Consider the following 16,359-nt stretch of genomic DNA (forward strand, 5'->3'; position numbering starts at 1 on the left):
AGGTTGTACGCACTCCTGAGATCTAATTTAGTGAAGAAGCGCGCTCCATGCAATGACTCAACCACTGACGGAATGAGGGGGAGAGGATAACTAAATCTAATCGTCTCCTTGTTCAGTGGTCGATAGTCAATGCACGGGGGCAGACCGCTGTCTTTCTTCTTCACAAAAAATTAACTTGAGGAGGCGGGTGAAGTGGAGGGACGTATGTACCCCTGGCGCAGGGACTCGGTGACGTATGTCTCCATAGCCTCCGTCTCCGCCTGCGACGGGATACACATGACTCCTGGGAGGTACAGCGTCTACCCAAAGGTTTATTGCGCAATCCCCCGCTCGATGTGGTAATTTAGTCACTTTATTTTTAAAGACTTGTGCCAGTTCATGGTATTCGGGGGGAATGCGCACGTTGGAGGCACCGTCTGGACTTTCCACCATGGTTGCACCAACGGAAACACCCATACACCTACCCTGACACTCTCGCGACCACCCCGTGTGTGGCCATGAGAAAGTGGGGTTGTGGAGTGCTAGCCATGGAATACCTAACACCACAGGGAAAGCAGGAGACTCAATGATGGAAAAAGTGATCTGCTCACAATGCGTCTCTTATGTGATCATTGTGACTGGTACCGTGACTTCCTTAATCAACCCGGACCCTAATGGTCGACTATCAAGTGCTCTGATGGGGCGTGGAATGGATAGGGGAACTAATGAAATGCCCTGGCGGCGTGTGAAAGTTTTGTCCATAAAGTTCCCAGCTGCGCCTGAATCGACTAGCGCCTTACACTGGGGAACTCTCATGTGATCAGGGAAGGATATGGGTATAGTACAGTGCTCAGCAGAGGGCTCTGAACAAGAGTGGGTGCTCAATACCTGGGGTGATGCGAGAGTGCCCTGCCGGTTTCCTCCTGACCCAAAAGAGCGCTGACGACAACGTGTGGTGGAATGTCCCTTCGTGCCATCCGAGTGGCACTGGCGCTGTCGTCCTCCGCTCTCTCGGTGCGGGGTACCACCCAGCTCCATGAGCTCTGGATCCGCGTCGGTCGGGGCGGGAACGGGCAGACCTCCTCCAGTACGTCCTCTGGTTGCCAGCAGGTTATCCAGACGAATGGCCATGTCCACCAGTTCGGTAAAAGACAAACTGGTGTCACGGCAGGCTAGCTCCCGTCGGACGTCCTCCCGTAGATGGCACCGGAACTGGTTGATCAGGGCCCGCTCGTTCCACCCGGACCCTGCTGCCAGGATCCGGAACTCCAGAGCAAACTCCTGTACTGTCCTCGTCCCCTGCCTCAAGTGGACCAGCTGCTCACCTGCCTCTCGCGGGTGATCGAAAACAGCCCGAAATAGGCGGGTGAACTCCCTGTAGTCCTCCAACGCGGCTCCTCCTTCTCTCCAAACCGCATTGGCCCACTCCACGGCTTTCCCCGAGAGGCAGGAAATGAGGACGGACACCTGCTCTTGATCTGATGGCGCCGGCCTGACACTGGAGCAATACAGCTCCAGTTGGAGAAGGAATCCCTGACATAGAGCCGGCGTCCCATCGAACGCCCGAGGTCGGGATATCTGGATCCCTCCGGGTGCTGTGATGTAGGTGGCTGGATCCGGTTGGCCAGCTGGTCTCGAACAGATCGGTTCCTCTTCTCCCCAGGCGTTGGACGACTTGAAGAACCCGATCCATCGCTTCCCCCAAGCTGGCCAGCATCGTGGAATGCTCCTGGACCCTTGCCACGATTCCAGGTGTGCGCTCTTCTCCCGCTGACTCCATAGCGGGTGAGTGATTCTGTGATGAGGTGTGAATGACGGAGTCAGGCGCAGGAGGTAAAACACTGAAATCAAGAGTTTATTCAGTGTACAATAATGTAGTGCATATAACGACAGAACAAAACTAGCACAAGGGAAAATCAACCTTGGCTGCATACAAGTAAAGAGTAATTCAACCGAGCTACTCGCTCTCACAACGAACAATCCCTCACAAAGGACAAGGGGGCAGAGGGAACACTTATACACAGACTAATGAGGGAATGAGTACCAGGTGTGTGTGATTGACAAGACAAGACAAGACAAATGGAGTGATGGTAAATGGAGCGGTAGTCGCTAGTAAGCCGGTGACGACGAATGCTGAAACCTGCCCGAGCAAGGAGGAGGGGCAGCCTTGGCTGAATTCGTGACATTTGCTCTTTCAGGATGAAAATGGAAAATGTCAGTGTCTTGAAATTTTAAATTTCAAATGAGTAATTTAATCCCCCAAAAAATCCTTCTCTCTCCCTCCAGGTATCATCGACAGTACGGTCTTAGAACAGAGGCAGGTAGTAGCAGTCACAGGAGACGGCACCAATGACGGGCCAGCCCTGAAGAAAGCCGATGTCGGCTTCGCCATGGTGAGTCTCATTTCTCTGCCCGTCGTATCAGAAATTAACATGTTGATACTATTTGGCTGTAAATGATTGCCCATACTGTATGGCAGCTCATACTGTCCAGATAACCATGAGTCATATCGTCACAAGTCCAGATAACGATCATGATGTAACTTTAATCTGCATGTTTTATATGGGTAGTCAAAAAGGGTGTTGGGTTTAAAGATGGCATTGTAAACTTTATGGATGTAATTTACTGCATGTTTACAAAGCAATACAATTAATATATCATGTGGGAAAAAATAGATACAAATGTGAAACTAAAGTTCAACGAAGTTGACTGACGGATAACATCACACTCAGTAGTGACCAATGGCCATCACATATCGCACATATCAACAGAAACAACAAAAGTACTGCACCGCAATTACATGTGTATAGGGCTACGACTACTTGAATATCTAACTTGTTTCTCTTACGCATTTTGACTTAATGAGACCGTTATGAATGGACAGAGGGGTAGACAGGGATATGGAGAAACCGTATGAAGGTTTGGAGTGGGGATTGAACGCCGGTCTCCTGGGAGAGATGTATGTGTATCCAGAGCAGGGGGGTGTTAATGCTAGACCACGAGCTCTGCATAAATTGAATATAGAACTTTATGTGAATGTGTGTCACCTGCAGGGTATCGCTGGCACGGACGTGGCCAAGGAGGCATCTGACATCATCCTGACGGACGACAACTTCAGCAGCATCGTCAAGGCGGTGATGTGGGGACGCAATGTCTACGACAGCATTTCCAAGTTCCTCCAGTTTCAGCTCACCGTTAACGTAGTGGCTGTCATCGTGGCCTTCACCGGCGCCTGCATCACGCAGGTAACACACACAAACTAGGGATGGGCACGGTTATTCAAATATCCCAACGGACGTTAGTATTCCACTACTTGAGAGAGTATTCATTTGTAAGAAGAAAAAAATATATAGGCCTATTTTTAAAATGAAAAGGCTTCGTCTTAAAATATAATTATCGCGTGTCGGTTTAGCTACTTTCTCTCTCCCTCCATGCCACACATGCAGACTGTCACACACACCTGCTCCTCTCCTCTCCCGCCCCTCTCCCACCTTCTGCTGAAACAAGCAGAGCGCAGCACACCAGCTCTCTCTCGCGCTGCGTGAGCAGGTCTCCAAAAAATATATAATCCCTAACACACACATACACTGAGTGTACAAAACACTAGGAACACCTTGCCTTCAAAACAGCCTCAATTCATTGGGGCATGGACTCTACAAGGTGTCGAAAGCATTCCACAGGGAGGCTGGCCCATGTTGACTCCAATGCTTCCCACAGTTGTGTCAAGTTGGCCTTTGGGTGGTGGACCATTCTTGATACACACGGGAAACTGTTGAGCGTGAAAAACACTTGAGACACTCAAACCGGTGCGCCTGGCACCTACTACCATACCCCATTCAAAGGCACTTGAATCTTTTGACTTGCCCATTCACCCTCTAAATGTCACACAGATACAATCCATGTCTTAATTGTCTCAAGGCTTAAAAATCCTTGTTTAACCTGTCTCCTCCCCTTAATCTACACTGATTTGAAGTGGAATTAAGAAGCGACATCAATAAGGGATCATAGCTTTCACCTGGTCAGTCTGTCATGGAAAGAGCAGGTGTTCTTAATGTTTTGTCCACTCAGTGTATACACACACACACACAACTCACTGTCAACGTGGTGGCCATCATCATGGCCTTCACCGGATCCTGTATCATACAGGTATGGAAACGCCGGTGATGTGGGAAGCTGCAGATAGAAATGTCATGAATAGAGCGGACATGACTCACTGTATGTGATATGGAGAAAAACGAATCGCTGTGCTCTTGGATTTGATTTGCATTCAGAGGGGAGTTTGTAGAAGGAATAGAGGGTTTGGTTCTTAGGTGCAGCTCCAGGATCTATCCTCCCTTAGCTTGAATGGCAAGATTTTTCTCACCTATGACTGAAGTCTATGATCTGTGTGTGTGTGTGTGTATCAACAATGACTGAGGCAGTACAAAATGGTGCACTGCACGTTGGAAACCGCAACCAATTTATTCTAATGTATTCCCTTGGATCAGAGCAGGTTTTGAAATAGGTCCTACTTTTCAGGTTCTCTGTGACTAGTGGTAGCAATCATCTGCCCCTATTTGACCTGTCGGTCACAGCAGCCGCCAAATCAGTGCTCAACCAAGCATAAAACAATGGTAAATGGGCCTGCAATAGAAAAGGAACAAACAGCTATTTAAAGCTCTGGGCCCGAGCTGAGTGCATTATCCAACAGTGCTGTAATTTTGGGATCATGAGCAATGAGTGGCTGAGCATTTACTAGAGGGCCACACGGGTGCGCGCGCGCACACACACACACACTGTATGCTACTATAGATGCTAATGTGTTTACGTGTGTGTAGCTTGCCACTCTGCTAGCATGCTAAGCTGCTAATTTTTGGATGTATAATGTATGTAGGTAGCTGCTCTGCTAGCATGCTAAGCCGCTAATACGTACAGTGGGGAGAACAAGCATGTAGAGGTCTGTAATTTGTCATAGGTACACTTCAACTGTGAGAGACGGAATCTAAAACAAAAATCCAGAAAATCACATTGTATGATTTTTAAGTAATTCATTTGCATTTTATTGCATGACATAAGTATTTGATACATCAGAAAAGCAGAACTTAATATTTGGTACAGAAACCTTTGTTTGCAGTTACAGAGATCATACGTTTCCTGTAGGTCTTGACCAGGTTTGCACACACTGCAGCAGGGATTTTGGCCCACTTCTCCATACAGACCTTCTCCAGATCCTTCAGGTTTCAGGGCTGTAGCTGGGCAATACGGACTTTCAGCTCCCTCCAAAGATGTTCTATTGGGTTCAGGTCTGGAGACTGGCTAGGCCACTCCAGGACCTTAAGATGCTTCTTACGGAGCCACTCCTTAGTTGCCCTGGCTGTGTGTTTTGGGTCGTTGTCATGCTGGAAGACCCAGCCACGACCCATCTTCAATGCTCTTACTGAGGGAAGGAGGTTGTTGGCCAAGATCTCGCGATACATGGCCCCATCCATCCTCCCCTCAATACGTTGCAGTCGTCCCCTTTGCAGAAAAGCATCCCCAAAGAATGATGTTTCCACCTCCATGCTTCACAGTTGGGATGGTGTTCTTGGGGTTGTACTCATCCTTCTTCCTCCAAACACGGCGAGTGGAGTTTAGACCAAAAAGCTCTATTTTTGTCTCATCAGACCACATGACCTTCTCCCATTCCTCCTCTGGATCATCCAGATGGTCATTGGCAAACTTCAGACGGGCCTGGACATGTGCTGGCTTGAGCAGGGGGACCTTGTGTGCGCTGCAGGATTTTAATCCATGACGGCGTAGTGTGTTACTAATGGTTTTCTTTGAGACTGTGGTCCCAGCTCTCTTCAGGTTATTGACCAGGTCCTGCCGTGTAGTTCTGGGCTGATCCCTCACCTTCCTCATGATCATTGATGCCCCACGAGGTGAGATCTTGCATGGAGCCCCAGACCGAGGGTGATTAACCGTCATCTTGAACTTCTTCCATTTTCTAATAATTGCGGCAACAGTTGTTGCCTTCTCACCAAGCTGCTTGCCTATTGTCCTGTAGCCCATCCCAGCCTTGTGCAGGTCTACAATTTTATCCCTGATGTCCTTACACAGCTCTCTGGTCTTGGCCATTGTGGAGAGGTTGGAGTCTGTTTGATTGAGTGTGTGGACAGGTGTCTTTTATACAGGTAATGAGTTCAAACAGGTGCAGTTAATACAGGTAATGAGTGGAGAACAGGAGGGCTTCTTAAAGAAGAACTAACAGGTCTGTGGGAGCCGGAATTCTTACTGGTTGGTAGGTGATCAAATACTTGTGTCATGCAATAAAATGCAAATTAATTACTTAAAAATCATCCAATGTGATTTTCTGGATTTTTGTTTTAGGTTCCGTCTCTCACAGTTGAAGTGTACCTATGATAAAAATTACAGACCTCTACATGCTTTGTAAGTAGGAAAATCGGCAGTGTATCAAATACTTGTTCTCCCCACTGTATGTAGCTCGCTAGCTCCTCTGCTGGTGTGAAGTGGTTTGCCTCTGTAATGGAGCCTGAGTAGCTCTGGTGAGTCAGGAAGTGGACACTGTATAGCTGCTTGTGTGTCATTTCTGAGCAGTGTGTGGGCTACTGAAGACTAAGCTTTCAATGATCACTGCTCAGGCAGCATCGGCGCTTCGTGTTATGGCCTGCGCTTCTTTTAATGCGTTGGTTGGATTTGTGCAGTGTGTCGGCAGTCTGCCGTTGGGATAGTGTGGAGGATGTTATGTAAGTAGTAGTGACTGCATGAGTAATCCATTTATTTTTCCTCTTTCTCACTCTGTCCTGCTCTCCCCCGCTTTCTCTATCTCCTCCTCTTTCAACTCCCTTCTCTGTCCTCTATCTCTCTCTCCTTCTCCTCTTTTTCACACCCCCTTTCTCTCCTCCCCTCTCCATTTCCTTCTTACCACCATCCCTCTCTGTCTCCCCTCTCCTTTTCCTACCACCCTCTCGCTCTCTCCCTCCAGGACTCTCCACTGAAAGCTGTCCAGATGCTGTGGGTGAACCTGATCATGGACACCTTTGCCTCCCTGGCCCTGGCCACCGAGCCCCCCACCGAGTCTCTCCTGCTGAGGAAGCCGTACGGCCGCAACAAGCCCCTTATCTCCCGCACCATGATGAAGAACATCCTGGGCCACGGAGTCTACCAGCTCATCATAATCTTCACCCTTCTCTTCGTAGGTAAATGACTGGAGCGTGTGTGCATTATCTGCCTCACTGATTGTATCTCACTTTAATTGCACACTGAGCTGAAACGGGTTACCATATGCCATTCAATTTCACATGGGTATGAGGCGGTCTTGATCGACTGGCTCGCTGATCGTAGCACCTTAACTACTACAACCTTAACTAGGGCGGCAGGTAGCCTAGCGGTTAGAGCGTTGGGCCAGTAACCGAAAGGTCGCTGGTTCAAATACCCGAGCTGACAAGGTGAAAAACCTATCGATGTGCCCTTGAGCAAGGCACTTAACCCTAATTTGCTCCAGGGTTCGCCGTACTACTATTGCTGACCCTGTAGATCAACACATTTCACTCCACCAATCCGGTGTATTTTTGGAAAATAGTAGGTCGACCACACTGTCTAGTGACTGGGCTGCCATCTTATTGGGCTGTCCAGTCTCATTTCAGTGTCAGATTAACCTCAGTCGACAAAAGGGTTGGGCTCTTCCCTTTCGAAGGCCGAGAACATTTGAAAGTTTAAGTGAAATTTACTGATCTGAAAGAGGTCTTTTGATGTAAAATATGTGTTCTGACCTCAATGGGACTTACTGAATAAATAAAGGTTAAAGGTAGACTCAGCCAAATGATGTTGCCACGAGCAGCACCGCAGATGTTTTAATGAGCGAGATGCAACACTTCGCTCTCATACAGTATCTGCACATGTGTAAGGGTTTCGCTTAACGCTGTTAGTGCGTGGTAGCCACCGGACCAAAACAGCGGTGAAGTTGAGCCATGTGCTTCAACGTTCTTAGTAGTTGCGGAAATTTACCCACTATGCTGTTATACTTTCTGCATCATATCGCTGAGTCTACCTTTAAATCATTCCAAAGAGGGCCTAGTGTCTGCTAGTTTTTTACTTTCAATTAAGACTTAAAGAACCAGGTGAGGGGAGTTCTTTACTAATTAGTGACCTTAATTAAGCAGTCATGTACAAGGGAGTAGCGACCTTCCATGAAATTCAGAGAAATATATTTTTAAAAACTAGTAGGCCAACACTTCATCTCCCCATCTCTCTCCTCCCCCTCCCAGGCGAGCAGATCTTTGACATCGACAGCGGGCGGTACGCGCCCCTCCACTCTCCTCCCTCGGAGCACTACACCATTATCTTCAACACCTTCGTCCTCCTGCAGCTCTTCAACGAGATCAACGCCAGGAAGATCCACGGCGAGCGCAACGTCTTCGATGGCATCTTCAACAACCTCATCTTCTGCTCCATCGTCTTCGGCACCTTCATCATCCAGGTAACTTAGTGCCTAGTGTCTTCAGGCTGTAGCATGTCTGCCTGCCTGTTGCTCACTGCTTTAAACAGACACACATTTTTTTTTATTTAGCAGACGCTCTTATCCGGAGCGACTTACAATTAGTGCATTCATCTTAAGATAGGTGAGAGAACCACATATCACAGTCGTATCAGTACATTTCCCCTCAAAGTAGTTATCAGCAAAGTCAGCACTAGCAGGAAAAGAATAGTGCACGTTGTTGATGTGGGGTTAATTTAAGATACTCTTTGAAGAGGTAGGGTTTCAGATGTTTATGTCTGAAATGGCACCCTATTCCTTATATAGTGCACTACATTTGGCCTGACTGCAGGCTACAAAAGTAGTACACTTGTATAGGAAAGGGGGTCCATTTCTGGAAGAATATAGATGTTTCCCCATATATAAGAAGGCCAGGGCTCCCTTAAATGAGTCCCATCTCAATGGCTCTGACCTGAATAAATAAAGGATGAAGAAAAACGAAACCCAAACCATATTCATACATGGTTCACATGAAAACCGTTGTAACACACATCTGTCAAAATGGAATTACCAGGAAACCAAGAAACCATTGGCATGAATGAAAATGAGCTTGACCTCTAAATGTGTTTCTTTCCTCTCCGGCCACACAGATAGTCATAGTGCAGTGGGGAGGCAAACCGTTCAGCTGCGTGGGCCTGAGCATCGACCAGTGGCTATGGTGCACCTTTCTGGGCTTCAGCAGTCTCCTCTGGGGTCAGGTAAGAAGACACAGACACACACACAGACACACACACACACACACACACACACTCAGTGAGTTGCAAGTGCGTCACCTGTAACTTTCCAACACGGCCCCATCCGTCAGGGATACACTACTGCCCCAATGTGGCTGTGTTGGGTAGCCACACTGTATTGAAATGGCTAGTTGGATGATGATTTTTACAGAAGGATCTAGAATCCCTGATTTGAGCGCCGTCATATTATTTCTGAAATATCTATTGCATTACAATTTCCTGTTGGCCTTCTCCTGTTTTAATTATGTTGTTGATTGTGATTTCATTGGTGTTGCATTTTGTGATGCTGACCCTAGCAAATAAATGGCCGGATATGACCACAGACCAAACATTGCTTTGTCACCAGACAACAACCCATTACTTTAGCCTCAGGCACATTTATTTTCCGAGCTGACTTCCTGTGGAAACTGGTGGTTCGGTTAACTGATGCACATTGTGTGAGGGTGCCTGTTGTGCAGCTGTTGCAGTCCAGCTTGTCATTGCATATGTACTAGTAATCTGGGTCTTTGCTGTCTGTATGTTAGTAGTCAGTCCTCTGTGGCAGAGATGGGATTTGCGGTCCAATATTGCAGACATGGTTTGGACTCTGATAAGCCCTCTGCCCTCTCCTCCCTCCAGCTGATCTCATCCATCCCCACCAAAAGTCTGAGGTTCCTGAAGTCTGCCGGCCACGGCACCCAGAGGCAGGAGATCCCCGACGAGGAGCTGGAGGACATGGAGGACATGGAGGAGATTGACCACGCCGAGCGCGAGCTGCGCCGTGGACAGATCCTCTGGTTCAGGGGCCTCAACCGCATCCAGACTCAGGTAATGTCCTCCTTGACTGCTTCTCCACCGATGTCGACCACAGCAGAGAGGAATCACAAGCCATAAGGTTATGTTATGGTTAACACTCTACGCACTTCTCATCCCCTTCCTCTCAGCACTTTGAATCAACGGCTGGCATGTTCCCCTCAGAAGCCTTCTTTTGACTTGATTTCCTGTTTGCTTTGGAAAGCTAAAGCAAGGTCCTTTTTGCCTATTCTATTTCTGGCTTTCTAACAAGCTGAGTTGAACATCATGTTAATGTAATGGTCAATGAAGAAAATGCCCCTTTTTGTGTGATACTGAGAAGACCACATAATGCAGAGAAAATAACGGTACAGGTATCTTAAAGGACCAGGTGTGAAAGTTATTTGAATATGGGATGATTTCTTTTCTGAGTAAATGTAAAGCGTCAGATCAGGCTCTGGGGAAACCTTCTTCAGATCAGTGCCTTTCCCCCCCCTTCTCTCTCTCAACTGCTGTCTCTCTGAGGGGGTAAATATACATTTCTATTGTATTTTGGTGCCTTTTCTCTCTTTCTCTGTCATCTTCCTCTCACCTTTCTCTTTCTCTGGTTTCTTCCACTCTTGGTCTCCTCTTGCTCCCCTCTCTCTCTCTCTCTCGCGCTCCCCTCTCTCCTCTCGCTCTCCTCTCTCTCTCTCTCTTGCCTCTCTCCTCTTGCTGTGGGTTCTGGGCCCTATCCTCTCCTGTCACCCTATCTGATTCCTTGCAGATGGATGTAGTGAGTGCCTTCCAGAGCGGAAGCTCCTTTCAGGAGCGCCAGCTAAGGCGGCAGCCCTCCACCTCCAGCCAACAACAGCACGATGTAACCAATGTTTCTAGCCCTACTCATGTAGCCTTTTCTACTACTGCCACTGACGCCAACACCGCTTCTTCCACTGTGGGGTGTGAGTGTGTGTTTCCTTAGTGCATGAAAATCTAACATCGTCCTCTTCTACTCTCTCGCCTAACGTTGAATTCATTCACTCTTAATTGTCCCTACTTTTCTTCAAAAAATACAAAAAACAACCACATGTTGCTTGGAAACATAACTGCTGTGTATATCGATGTACTGTAACACCCACAAGGTCACCACTAGTCCTGAGGGTTTTTTCTGTGTCACATCTTGTTTTCTGTTCCTGCTTCTGCTTCATTCTCTGAAGATAGAGGTTGGGGGAGAGGAGGGAGGGAGGAGCTAGAGGAACGTTGGATTGAGGTTGTTGTCTGGTCACATCTGCTGCTGTGCCCCCCTCCCCCCTGGCTGGCCCCCCTGTCTACTAGCGCTCTCATGGGTCTTGTCGCAGCTCTGGCCCCCCTCTCTAGTAGCTGTGTAAATGTTTTGAGTATATGCCCATGGTCACGGTAGATGGTATTGCTAAAATCCCCCCAAAAACCAGAGGTTGTCTCTGACTGAGCATAAACAAATAAGAGTTATTTCTCTCTCCAAATCAACATATTGTCAATGTTTTGGTTACGTTGGTCAACATTTGCCACGTAACCAATAATGATATTTTCCATTTTAGACCGGCATGGTTCTTTCTCAGGGTCTTTCCAGGGTGAAGTCCAGTCCAGAGTGTTAGGTCGGTCTGGGTATTCCAGCTACCTTGTCGCCCAACTAATAGACAATCAGTGGAACATTCCGGGGGCTGCTGTACTGTGTGCAGGAGGCTCCTGGAATGTCTCTGTCCTCTCCGGAATGGAATTTTCAGCATCCCGCAAATAACCAAGGCTATCCCTTCCCAAATGAACCTTCTTTCCTTAGACCCAGATTAAGGGCTTTGTTATGTGTTCCGAGTGTATTAACTGTTCTCTACCAGGGAGTGTGTCTGTGTATTAACTGTTCTCTACCAGGGAGTGTGTCTGTGTGAACTCAACTGTTCTCTTTTAGACTGGCTGACCTGCAGTTGCAGACATTGATTGTATTAACTGATGTGATGTTTCTTCAGAGGCTTTGATACTAGTGAGCAGTGTTTTGACCATGTTTTAATTTCAATTTGTCTCTTTGGGGTGTAAGCCATATCTCCCCACTAAATGATGAACCCTCTCTTTCCAGGTGCTTTGCTGATGAGAACACTTAACATTTAGGATTGATATAATTTGATACTTTTTATTTCAATATTCCTCTTTCATAGCAAGTGTGTACTGTCCACTGTTGTCACCCCCAAAAAATGAAGCAAAAAAGCACCCGAATCTTACTGACTCAACCATATTCCTCCTTAGATTCTGTGAAATGTGTCATGGGCTATACTCAAAGGTTTACTACTGTTGAACACAAGGTAGCACCGCTCTGCATGGGTTCAGTCTATATAGTCCGTTTGAGTGTTTCTTGTGCTGTTGCGTATCTAGCTATAAGCTTTAGATCTGCTTGGCTGCTGCAGTTTTTGTTTTCTCCACATCAACATAATCAGTGACTGACCCTCCTCACCTCCCTCCCCCTGAGCATGACCAAAACAAGTAACCTATCTGTGTCCAAGCTTCTGTCCTCTATGGATGTGTTCTCGTCCAGAACATCGCCCCAGAACATGCCTCGATTTTTCTTGCATTTTGAATAACATGAACCGAGGGTTTGATTTTTGGAGCTGGATTTTTTAAATGATATTTACTACTACTACTACTACTCCCCTCAAAACAGTTGCGTTGTTTTCTCAATGGTTTGTTGAATCCCGAGAGTTTTCTTGAGGTGTGAAAGCCGACGGTAAGAGACATATGTCCCACGACCCACTAACTGTTGACTGGTTTCTTCCACCACTGAGTGCTCGGTCTCAGTCCGAGGAAAGACGGTAACAAAAGTGATCAGGGTTGACAACGACACACCGATTGACCGTAGCCTCCGGGACTAGTCCTCACTGCATACTTGCATGTCTTGTTGAGAGTTTCACAACAAAATCAATGGTGTTTTTTCATGTCCCCCGTCCCAAACTCACCGCAATTGACCCATTAAAAACAAAGCCCCATTTATTTTGTGTCCATGGTTTGAACTGCAATTGAAAATGCTAAATGTATGTGTGTATGATTCTATGTTGAGACTGACTGTGTGTCCCCCTTACCCTCCCTCCCCCCAACAGATTCGGGTAGTGAATGCATTCCGCAGCTCCCTGTCCCCCTATGAGGGGCTGGAGAAACCAGAGTCTCGCAGCTCCATCCACAACTTCATGACCCACCCAGAGTTCAGGATAGAGGACTCGGAGCCCTCCATCCCCCTCATCGACGACACCGACGCCGAGGATGATGCCCCCACCAAGCGCAACTCCGCCTCCCCCCGCAACGCCACGCCCACCCCTCCTTCCCCGTCACTCGAGCCGACGCCCTCACCCAACCAGAACAATAATGCAGTGGAGAGCGGCAACAACCACCTCTACGTGGAGGGCAACAAGGCAGCAGGGACCCCCTCGGCCCCAGGGAGCCCCTTACACAGCCTGGAGACCTCCCTCTGATTCTGAGCCAGCTCCCCCACCCCTCAGCCACTACTACTACCACCACCACGGCCACTTTTCTACCCACGACGAGGAGCTCGCCTCGGAGGAGGAGAGACGGCAGAGGAGAAGAGGAAAGGCGGGGGAGAGTGGAATGGAGAGCGGATAGTCTTCTGTAAGCTTAGAGCTTGGGCTGGACTGAAACAAGAGCAAACATTCACGAGAATGTAGGGTTTGGTTTTGATGATTTTCTTTTATTTAATTAGAAATTGTATTTTCTTTAAAAAATACCCCTCTGGCAATGTGCGGGCTTCTTTTGTCTCCACCCCTCCCTCATTGATAACTTTTAGGTTGTTCTTGGTGCAAGAGGGGTGAATATAAACTCAGATTGAAAGTGACCTGTTTTTTTTTTTTTGTAATATTATTATTTTTATGAGGGTGGAGGTCCTCCTCCTGGCTTGAAGATCAGCTGTATGAAATTAAAGACAACCTTTAGCTTCTCTTTATCTGAATGGTGTTGTATATTTATGTCTTTGGCCCTTGCTCATTCAGAAAAGTTTTTTCTGCTCCATTGGCTGTTAATATTTTTAATTATTTATGTTTTTGGAAAAAGCAGGTCTGTTTACAAAGTTTGTAGATACTTTTTTTCTGTTTGTAGACGAAAGAGCTTCCTGACGTACGATGCAGAAAAATGAGGGACAGAGTAAAACATTGAATAAGAGGACTATTTCAGATACTGCTGTATTTTCAGGAAAAAAGGGTGTTTCTATTGAAACTTAACTCTTTTTGCCTGCAATTTTTATTTGTTATATATTTGTAGATAAATTGAAACCTTCTAGCCAAACAGATAAACACTAAGGCTTGTATAGCGAAGCGGTCCATTGGGGGGGGGTGGAGAGTTTCAACAGGAGAGGGAAGGGGTAAGAACCACCAAGGGACTCTATCCATTCACATTTCTATAAATATTTACCATGTTCATTGCTTTAGCAGTTTCAATGTTCCATTTTTCTCGTTCACAGGGAAACTCAAAAGTCCTGTTTCTCATTTCCTTAATTGTGGGTTAAGGGGAGGGGTATTAAAATCATAGTATTTTTTTACACTTTAAGAGTTCATAAAGGGAGTTTGGCAGTTGGTCATCATATTGAGAATCAGTTCTGTTTTTCTTTTTTTTTACTCAGCGAAACTTCAGGCCCTGCCAATATTGTTTACTCAGGCATAGAAAAGGGTTGAATTTAAAACGGATTCTATAAATTAAGAAAACATTTTAACTTCACATTTTTGGTCTTTAGGTAGTAAAATATTGTATTGGTAAAAAAAAAAAAAAGCAAGTGGATTATTTTCATGTTTTATTCAATTATTTTCATTTATTTTTATGAAAACTTAAATTCCCCCTCAATTTCTGGGTTGTTGATGTTTTAAAAATCAACCCCCCCCCCCTCCTAAGACTCCTTTCACAGTCATAAATGTTGCTGCATTTGATTTGTTTGTAGAATATTTTTGACACCTGATATACTGGAAAAACTAAAAGATTGACACATACACATTTTTAAAGAATAAGAAGATTAGGCATACACTGGTAACTGCACAGGGGTACTTTGTTTCATAACACCTCCCTTGGGAACATTTTTATACAGACAACCATACAAATTGTACCTTTGTATTTTTATGGAAACGCAGACGATAACTTTCAACCTACTGAACCAGAGTTTTGGGGTTTGACACAAATTACACAATGGAACATTTGGGACTGGGTGGGGCGCTCAATAAAAAGGGTTGCAATTGGTTCTGATGATAGGAATATTTTTCTCAGGGTGGCAAATGGTATGAAATAGGAGACTAGGCTTTTATATAGGCCTGTGGTCAAAATACTAACACATTTTTTAAATGTTGTGAAGTAGCTTGTCAGCCATGTTGGGTTGTTTTTGTTTAGGCAGCAGGGTGCAGATGATTCTGACTGTTAAGTCCCTCACCTGTTTAGACCTCTCACCCAAAGCTGGGTGTAGTGGGCCAAGAGAGGGGGGGACAGGGAGGAAAGGGATATGTTCAGTAGTTGCTCAATGACAATTATATTTTGGGAATAAATTGTTTTCCTTGTGTTTTTACAAATAAAAAAGCATCTTGAGATTGCAAAAATGAGAAATGGGAAGAAAAAAGAATCCATAAATTTGTTCTGTAGATTCTTCCTGTAACGGGAATGAATGTTTATCCATCTGTTTTATGGATTATTATTTTTTATCTTAACATTTGGAAATAAAAACTACTTCGTCTGTTTTTCTTGAGTAATTTAAATGATTATCGTGATTGGATTTACATTTGAAACTTGTCGAGTAATGTGTATGGTTTTTAAAAATAAAAAATTGATATTTAGCCTAAATACAGTCATGTTTTTCATTTATCATGCATAACAGGCCACCTTAAAGGACAAGTGCACTTTAAAAAAAAATCGGTATTTTGGATGAAAAAGGCACATAGCCTATGCACATGGAAAAGTATTCCTCAAGGCCAACAAAATGGAATAGAAGGTTGCAGATAAACTTCGGAATGACACAATTTCATTTGTATAACGTCTAAAGACGTGGACCACTGAGAGCTTTGCAGTTTCCAAAAGGACGTATTTGGGTTTTGGATCCTTTGTTCATGTTTTATCTGTGCCTGTGACAGCATGAGTAAGTCTATCGCTGGTGGGATATGTTTCTCAAATCGAAGTGAAATCTAAAAAAATAAAAAGTTTCCGGAAACTTCTATAACATCCAAAATACAGATTTGGTTAAAAAAAAGTTAACGTGTCCTTTAATAATAGTATGATTCTGCCTGTAATGAAACCCTACTTCTGTCAGACGTCTGCTTAGTGCTTTAGTTGTCTTACATTGCCATCTAGTGGTACGTCTGGGTGGGTTTTGAAAGATACGCGGAA

The 16,359-nt window shown here is 45.7% G+C and overlaps 1 protein-coding gene across 2 annotated transcripts in view; it reads left to right on the forward strand.

Annotated features, from left to right (window-relative positions):
- LOC311129048 (plasma membrane calcium-transporting ATPase 1-like) overlaps positions 1-15,716 on the forward strand; it is a 63,090-nt gene extending 47,374 nt beyond the window's left edge. The window contains exons 15-22 of one of the 2 annotated variants that reach the window (XM_084161308.1): positions 2,266-2,372; positions 3,033-3,224; positions 6,944-7,157; positions 8,226-8,437; positions 9,085-9,192; positions 9,847-10,035; positions 10,766-10,858; positions 13,098-15,716. In XM_084161308.1, the coding sequence (XP_084017434.1) occupies positions 2,266-2,372; positions 3,033-3,224; positions 6,944-7,157; positions 8,226-8,437; positions 9,085-9,192; positions 9,847-10,035; positions 10,766-10,858; positions 13,098-13,466 (1,484 nt within the window). In that variant the 3' untranslated portion in view covers positions 13,467-15,716. The remainder of the gene's footprint in view (positions 1-2,265; positions 2,373-3,032; positions 3,225-6,943; positions 7,158-8,225; positions 8,438-9,084; positions 9,193-9,846; positions 10,036-10,765; positions 10,859-13,097) is intronic. The other variant, XM_084161307.1, reaches the window with a different exon arrangement.
- Positions 15,717-16,359: the final 643 nt, after the last annotated feature.

This window comes from Coregonus lavaretus (genome assembly GCF_964263955.1).
Source record: "Coregonus lavaretus genome assembly, chromosome: 5".
Taxonomy (NCBI): Eukaryota; Metazoa; Chordata; class Actinopteri; order Salmoniformes; family Salmonidae; genus Coregonus; species Coregonus lavaretus.